Source organism: Cyanistes caeruleus, chromosome Z (assembly GCF_971803275.1).
Source record: "Cyanistes caeruleus chromosome Z, bCyaCae1.hap1.1, whole genome shotgun sequence".
In the NCBI taxonomy this organism is placed as follows: Eukaryota; Metazoa; Chordata; class Aves; order Passeriformes; family Paridae; genus Cyanistes; species Cyanistes caeruleus.
Genome location: NC_141732.1, coordinates 5,329,334 through 5,337,508, shown reverse-complemented (window position 1 = coordinate 5,337,508; position 8,175 = coordinate 5,329,334). Strand labels below are relative to the sequence as shown.

At 54.0% G+C, this 8,175-nt stretch overlaps 1 protein-coding gene across 1 annotated transcript; it reads left to right on the top strand.

Moving 5' to 3' along the window:
* Positions 1 to 1,830: 1,830 nt before the first annotated feature.
* On the top strand, positions 1,831 to 7,687 carry LOC147648012 (serine/threonine-protein kinase PAK 3-like). The gene is made up of 11 exons (XM_086868263.1): positions 1,831 to 2,058; positions 2,981 to 3,018; positions 3,461 to 3,656; positions 3,920 to 3,983; positions 4,612 to 4,660; positions 4,974 to 5,086; positions 5,347 to 5,464; positions 6,213 to 6,312; positions 6,600 to 6,796; positions 6,893 to 7,030; positions 7,288 to 7,687. The coding sequence occupies exons 1-11, from the start codon at positions 1,980 to 1,982 to the stop codon at positions 7,387 to 7,389; spliced, it is 1,194 nt and encodes a 397-aa protein (XP_086724389.1). The 5' UTR covers positions 1,831 to 1,979; the 3' UTR covers positions 7,390 to 7,687.
* Positions 7,688 to 8,175: the final 488 nt, after the last annotated feature.

The window sequence follows — 8,175 nt, the reverse complement described above, 5'->3', positions numbered from 1 at the left end:
AAAACCATGTGGTTTTGGAACACAAATGATTCTGTAAGGGATGGGAAATTTGTTGCTTGGGGTTCTCACTACTTAGAGCTCTCACTGCTTGGGGCTGCAATGGGACATCATCTGAACCTTGAAATCAAGAGATGACTTCAGTGACTTCAAGCACTTCAAGAAACCACTTCAACCTCTTTTCTGCTTGCACTTCCAATCAACCTCGGACTTCTTTTTGCTCGGCCTTGCATTTCCTTTAGCCAAAGCTTCCTGCTTAAGCTACTTTTAGCTGCCCTCCTTTAGAGTCCCGTCTCTCGGTCAGCGCAGCACCTAGAAACTGGGGCCAAAGAGATGCTTTCAAATGGAGGATCCATTTCTTCTGGCGAACTACTGCAGATTTGCAGCACTAGAATTGCAGGGTAGAGCCGAGCCATTCAGCAATTGCTGAAAGTTTCAAATGCCCCCCTCAGCATGCCAAGTGTGAAGAGCCCAGTGGAAAGCTCCTCCAAGACACTGTGCTGCCCCCCAGCAGCAGGGCATGTGTCTGGGCTGAGTCAGCAGGAAAGTAAGCTAAGCCTCGGATCATCATTCCACCGGGAGCAGAGTTGATTTCCAGAGACTTGCATTGCATTCCCTTTTTCCCCCTCTCCCAGCCAGTCCATGAAGCTGCCCCCTGCATTTAACTCGGGCCTTTGCCAGAGAAGGGAACGACGGCATCTCCTTTGCTTTGGGCTGTGGCCATCCAAATGTCTGCAAGGAATCTTGCAGGGAGCATGGAGCCTGGGCAAACATCTGTGAGGGTGGGGATTTGGACCGTTCAAAAGGGGCCTTCTTTGGGCTCCACATCTGCGTGGCATTGCAGAGCGGTGGCTGCTACTCGAGCTCCAACACAACAAAACTGAGGCGGCCCGAGAATCAGCAGACAGCTCCTCTGGGTGTTCTCTGCCCTTCATTTGCCAGAGAAATGGCACGAGGGAGGAGAGGAGCTTGGTGTCAGGAGATAAGCCAACACCTCCCTGCCACAAATGGAGCTCGGGCTCCCAGCGCAGTCACAGCAAAGGTCAGCAGGCACCTTCGTGCTCAAGAAGCAGCTGCGCACTGCAATACTGCTGGAAATTCATTTGCTTTGCTTCTTTTGTCCCCCACGTGTCATGGAAGAAGTTCGGTGTCGTTGTTGGACACAGAATGATTCCCACAAACACAGCTCAATGTGTGATAGAAAAAGAGAGAGATTTATTCCGTTGTTTCAGTATTTAGTGATCCTCGACAACGACCAGGGCTTGGATAGGTAGGTTACTGCCTTCCCAACCACACTGGTCGTGAGAAATATCTATTACAAGGCATACCTTTAATGGAATGGATGAACATCTATGTTTATAGATAATATCCTCAGAAAGTGGGTAAAAACTATGAAAACAAGATCAGAGGGTTTAATTCTCAGAGCAAAAGTTCGGCTTTTGAGAAGCAACTAAGAGGCCAGCCGGAAGAAGCACACTTGCTCTTCGTCATAGCCTTGGGGCCCAGAAGTGGGGTTTGCTTTGCTTTCTTGACATCCTTCTTCCTTCCCAGGCCTCTCCTTGGGCTAGGGAGCTGCAGGATGGCTGCATTTGCTGAGCTGCCCCAGCAAGCCTGGAGCACTGCGGCACGCCCTGTAAGGATTTCTTTGGCTGCTTTATGACTGAGGGCAATTTCCCAGGCTCCTCTTTTGCCTCGGCTGGACACAAGATTGGGTTGCTGGGCACAACGACGGCAGCAAAGCCAGAGCTGCTGCTATTGTGAGGTCAAGGGAGCGCTGCCACGTCACAGTGCCGTCAGCGCGGCGTTGTCCCGGTGCGCGCAAGGCCCCGTTGTTCCAGGGCAGCTCTTGCGCTCGCTGGCTCGCTGCAGGAGGACCCTTGTGAGCAAGGAGTTCTCAGCAGACGGCCTGCACCCCGAGAGGAGTCTTGCTATTTCCCTTGGGTGCCATTGCGCATTGTGCAAACCCGCACAGCACTGCTAAAATGATCGAGCAAGTCTGTGCCGTGGTTTGCAGTGTTTTCTCCGTGGCATATTCTGGCTACTTCCTGGCTCACCTGACAGGTAAGGAAAGCTCACTCCTGGGGGGAACATCTCCTTGCCTTGTGCTTCACTCTGCTCCTTATGCCCATGGAGGGAGCCAGTATAGCTGGCAACAAAATTGCCATGAAGATGCCAGCTTTCCTTTGCTAAAGCTCCTGCCAGGGGCATCGGCTGCAAAGGGGGTGTCTGTACTCGCTGCAGGGTGGAGAGTATTTGCATTGGAACCTGCTGCGGCCGTGCTCTCTCCACGGGAGAGCGCGTGGCAGCGCAGTCTGTCATTTCCTCAGCTTGCTGCTTCAAGCTGCAAATTGCAGACTCGAAGGAGAGATGCTCAGTAGGACCTGTAAAAACTCCGGGATTCTCTCCAGGGCTGAGGGAAATCGTCGTTTGCTCCAGCTCCTGCCGTGAGAAGCCTTGGCTGTGTGGCTTGAGCCTTTCTGGTGTGCCAAAGAGAGCGATTGCCTTGGCCACTAAGCGCAAACTCCAAAGCCAGTTAGGCTTTGCTGCTGAAGCCGGGAGCTGTTCCCGGGCTGCTCGAGCAGAGGGCTGCCACAGCTGAGGGGCCCTTTGGGGCCGCTTGGCTGAGCTAGTGTCTTCAGCCAATGCATGGGAATCCCTGCATGCAACTGATGTGAAAAGCTGCTTGTGCTTCTGGGCAGAACAGAAGCTCTGGCTGTTAATGAACAACTGGCATTTCCATGCCTCTCTTTCTATTTCTCCCCTGACAAAAGACATCCAAATGTAGACAGAGCATAGTACGGTGTCCTTGTCCTTCGCTTGCTTGCTTGCTTGCTTGCTGTGGGACAGAGGTCTTGGTCCCCTCAGATGGGAGGGATGTTGGGGAAGGGAAATGCTCTCTGTTGGGACTGACTTGTCTGGTGGGAGTCGCCAGCACAGGCGCTTCTCTGAGGGCCTCTGCTTCCTTTCCCCTTGCTGGCTGCAGGTCACTTCACCCGTGGATGGAGACAAGCGTGTCCTTTGGTGAGTGAGTGGCAAAGGAGCCTCTGACCTTGCTGGCGTGTAAGAATTGTGCAGCAAGCTGTGAGCTTGGCCTGTTGCACTGGAGTGGAGAGCGGCAGGCGGGGAGGCTGAAGGAAAGCCCAGCTGCCTGTTGGCATCAGCGGGAGCAAAGGCAGCACTGGCTCTTTCCTAGTTTTCCCTTTAAGAGCCTTCCAAGAGAGGAAAGCCAAGTGTGGCAGCCCAAAAGGTGTCTTGCTGATTGTAGCCGGGGTGCAAGATGAAATGCATGGCAAGATGGAGGAGCACCCAATTCAGCCATCTCCATAGGCTTTGGATGGCTCAGAATGCCATTTGTATCAAAGTCTAGGATTTCCCCTTAGTCCAGGTGCTTGGGCAGCTGAAGAGCAAGCAGCTCCTGAAGGATTGGCTGCTGCCAGTGTGTCTCACTGCTGTCTGTCTGCAGGGCTCAAGGGCAGGGTCGGCACCTCCTCTGGCTCCCTCTCTTGTGGAGGAAGAGGCTGAAGAGGAGCAAGAGCACATCAAGCCCCCAGCTGCTGTCCCTCCACGGCCCCAAAAGGCTCCCGCAGCTGCCGGCACTGGGTCCGGCAGCCCCGCCCAGCCGGCGGAGACGAGAGAGGAGCAGAGGCTGATGAGACTGAGTACGTCTGCTGCATTTCTGGCGGGTTAGAGTAGAATGCTGCTGTTCTTTCAGGCAGATGGGATTGGCTTGCCTCTGCCTGAGCTGCCTTCTGCGGCAAAGACACAGGCAGCGATTGTTTCTGCTTGAGCACAAGGCTGGCACTTAGCCAGTGGCTCGGCCCCAGGGAGCTCTCAAGCTGCCGACTGGCAGTGGGGGCTGCATTTTGGATGGTCTGGGAAGCGGCGTCTCTGCAGTGCGCCTTGCACTGCTTCTGTCTTTCAGGGAGCGTTGTGAGCCCGGGTGAGCCAAGGAGCAAATACACGGCCCTTGAAGAACTTGGACGAGGGTAAGCGTGACAAGGTCTGCTCCTTGTACAACAGCGTGGGCCAGGGCTTTCGCTGCTGCCATATCCAGCGCCAAGTCCAAACACGGTCCAGCGCTGGCTTTTCCTCCTGCCACCTCTCACGACTGCCGAGTCAAGAGCAAGCAGATGGCATCATCCAAGACAACCTGGTGCTGGCAGTGTCTTGCTTGTGGCAAGGAGCAGGAGCTGGAGGATCTGCTGGCCCTGCAAGCTTGATGGGCCAGCAGAGCACCTTGCCAAACAAGAGCTGCCAGATAATAGTTCTCAAAGACAGTGTTTCCAAAGTCTGTCTTGTCCACTTTATACACGCACACACACACACAGACACACAGCCTTAAGAGCCCCACTTTCTTGTGCGTTTGCTTCGGAAGCAAGTGCGTGTGTGCCTTGGAGATTTGCAGCAGCTCTTGGTCTTCATGTTAGACCCGAGTGTTCTCTTGGACACCCTGAAGGTCCCAGGGCGGCTGGGCTGATGTGCTCTTGGCTGAAGAGACACTGCAGCCAGGCTCTTTGGAAAGAGTGCAGCAGGCAGCGTGGGGAGATCCCCTGCCTAGACTGGCTTTCAATGCCAGGGACTAAAGGGCTTTTTCTGCTGCCCTTTTCTTTCTAGGGGCTTTGGAGCTGTTTATAGAGCCCTGGACGCCAGCACAGGCAAACAGGTAAAGGGTCAGCAGCCCCGGCGGATTGTGCAGCTCCGGAGTGCTTCCCCCGCTGCTGGCAACCGTGGCTGGAGCTTTGGCCGGCCGCTCCGTCTCTGCAGCAGAGGCTGCTCGTCAGAAGCACAGATTGGGCTCAGTGTGCAGAATGCTGCATTTGGGACGGGCTTTGGTGCTTGTCTTAAGCTCTGCTGTCTAGTAACAAGGCAGTTTGGTAGAGCTCGGCTGCGTCGTTGCACAAGCACTCACTCCGTGTTCCTTGTGATCTGTTGCAAGGAGCAACTGGTCAAGTGAGCTGTCCTCTATGTCCTTTTAGGTGGCTATCAAGAAAATGATGTTGGAAGAGGAGGATTCCGAGGAGCTGGCTGTCAATGAAATCGTGGCCATGAGGGACAACAGGAATCCCAATATTGTCATCTACTTAGACAGGTTGGGCTGTTGGCATGTCAGCGTTCCTTCAGATAGTGCAAGGCAGAAATGAGCAAGCCCTTTGGTCAGGGGCACAAAGCAGAGCTGCTTGTGCTTTCTCTAGTCGTGTCCAGCACATGGGAGAAGGTTGCCCTTGGTGTGCAAGAATCTCTTCCGGCACATGTAGCTTGGAGAGCAGTGGCAAAAGCCAGGCTCAGGCCCTCGGGTGACTGAGCTGTGCCCGTTGCTCTCTCTCCATGCCGTGCTTTTTCTTCTTGCAGCTACCTGGTCAACGAGGAACTCTGGCTGGCGATGGAGTTCATGGACGGCGGCACGCTGTTCGATGTGCTCAGGGCAGTGTACCTGGAGGAAGGACAGATAGGCGCTGTCTGTCGGGAGGTGAGGGATGGTGCCTGTGCCGGCCCTGGCCTGCACAGGATGGTCCTTGTCAGCCGGTGGGGAAGAAGAGCAGAGGTTTCTTGCTCACACCTTTGTTTTGGTGCTGCTGTCACGACACCAGGAGAAGAGCGAGCATCTGAAGGGAACTGCCTGCCGTTGTCCCCGCACTTGTCCAGGCTCTCTTCTCACTCTCTTACGTGGCGTCTGTCCTCTGACGCTCGTGCTCGCTCACTCGCTTGCTTTCACTTGTTTCCTCTTGGCACCTCTGCCTCTCTGCGTTTGCCTGGAGCGTGTCTGTCTGTCCTGAGCCCCTTGCTGCTCCAAGGCAGTGTGCTGCTGGCTGAATTTCTAGCTAAAGGGATGTGCTGAGCTTCAAAGGATAGCACTGCAGCCCAGATGGCACTGGATTCTGCAACAGGTCTATCGTGCTGCTTCCTCCTCTGCTGCCGCAGCTCTGCCAATAAAATCTTTGCCATGCCGCTGGTCCAGTCAAAGATACAGCCAAAAGTCCCGTGCTTCCTACCAAAGGCAGGAGGGGCTCTTGGAAGCTCAGATGCCTTTGCTTCAGAAGACAGAAAACACTTGTAAGAGTGCTGAAGCAGAAAACTCTTCCTCTTGCTGACAGCATGATGCTGTGCTCACAAATTCCCTGAGAAAGCTGTCAACCTCCTCCAGCCCTTTCCTTTCTTGTGGCATGAAATCTGGTGGCCTGAACTTTTTCCCTTTGCCTCCCTCTTTTCTCTCTCAGTGCCTGCAAGGTCTGCATTTCCTTCATTCCCGCCGAGTCATCCACAGAGACATCAAGAGCAGCAACGTTCTTATGGGCACCGACGGATCGGTCAAATTGGGTGGGTATGGGCGGTCAGGCGCAGCGTAGCCAGTATGTGCTGTGGGGCTGCTTTTGGGGTGACTGCCAGTCGCCCAGAAGCGCTGCTTGGCCAGCAGGAGCATGCTGAGGGCAGTTCTCAAGTGAACTTTCTGATTTCCCCGGCTGCAGCCACACGGAAGCAGAGCACCGCAGCTTTTCCAGCCCGGAAAAAGATCGAGCATGGCCTTGTCAGGCTTGGAATGGGCAATGCTTGTGGCTGGTTTGCCAGCGGTCGCTGTCTTTGACAGGCTTTGTCTTTCTCCTCAGCTGACTTTGGTCTCTGTGCTCGGCTCAGCCCTGAGTGCAGCAGCTGCCACTCCAGCGTCGGCACTCCCAGCTGGATGGCACCAGAAGTGGTGAGAGGAGAAGCCTATGGCCCCAAAGTGGACATCTGGTCCCTGGGCATCACGGGGCTGGAGATGGTGGAAGGGGAAGCTCCTTACCAGAGGGAGCCCAAGTTCAGGGTAAGCTGCAGCTTCCCAATGGGGGCTGTGTGTGGAGAGAGCTGTTGTGCCTAGGAAAGGAGCAGCTTGAGCTTTGTCCCCTTGCCTTTCTCGTAGGTTTTTGAACTGATCGAAAGGAACGGGCCCCCAAAACTGCAAAAGCCCAGGCACCACTCGGCTCTCCTGCGCGACTTTCTGCGCTGCTGCCTGCAGGCGGACCAAGACAGGCGCTGGTCTGCCCAGGAGCTCCTGCAGGTAAGCAAAAGGGAAGCGGCAAGAAGCCCTGGGAGCTGAGGACAGCCGCAGGAAGGGATGAAGGGGACTGTGGGCCACGTGGGCCTGGCTGAGCCAGGTGAGCGGCGCAGGAAGGCGCAGGGGCAGAGGCTGCTCTGGCTCCTCTTGCTGTGTCTTGCTGCTAGGCCAGGAATCGTGCTCGAGTGCCAGAGGCTGAAGAGAAATCTGTCATCTTGGAAAGTAAGGCTCCCTTTCCTGTTTGTTTTCTCTCTGAGCAGCATCCGTTTGTGACCTCAGGCCAGCCTGCCTCCAGCCTGGCTGCTCTGATCCTCTCAGCCAAGCAAGCGCAGGAAGACCGGAGAGGAGAGGCTTGCGCCTGAGGAAGCCTTTGTGCCGCGCCAGCCACAAGGAGTTCAAAGGGGATGGATGGTGTTTGGACAGAGAGTCAGCCATCCATTCAGTTTTTTAAGGAGGTGTTCATTTGTTTGGAAGTTTTTGTTGCATGGAATTTGTCCATTTAGCTGTTTTTAGTTCATACCTCCGTTTTTCGTTTTTTTTTTTCTCAAATGCTTAGTTTATAATTTAGGGAAAATAGGGAGCAACTTCTTAGAGCTATAGATTTTAGAAAATGGAGATAGTGGAAGATTGTTTTCCTTGGAATAAATTGTTATTAACAGAGGTATCTCTGAGCTTTCTTTTCTGGAAATGGATGTATTTTCCTAGTTCTATATAAGCTGCGAGAGGAAAAGCTGTTATGCCGTGGAACTGGGTCATACCTGTGTCACAAGCAGTCAGCATGAAGAGGTCACTTGGAGTACAGAATGATGAAGATGTAGAATTAGAGGATACTTTGTTTCATACATTTATTTCAACCGGCCTGGCAAGAAAACTCTCAAATATGCAGAGTGTTGGGTGGCTCCCTTCCCTTCCATGGTGTAGCTGAGCTGGACAGTCCCTGTCAGAGGCCCAAAGAATAGGCTGAGGTGAACAGGTTTGCGAACCTGAACTGGGGAATGCCCATGGGCTGGTGAGAGACACTCCCAGGTAATGTACATCAGGTAATGAAGTCACATTCAGGACAACACCAGGAGGCAGATGTGCAGTCCTTCTTGGTGGCCTCTGGTTCTGAAGATGTGAGGGTGATCTGCACGAATTACGATTTTGTT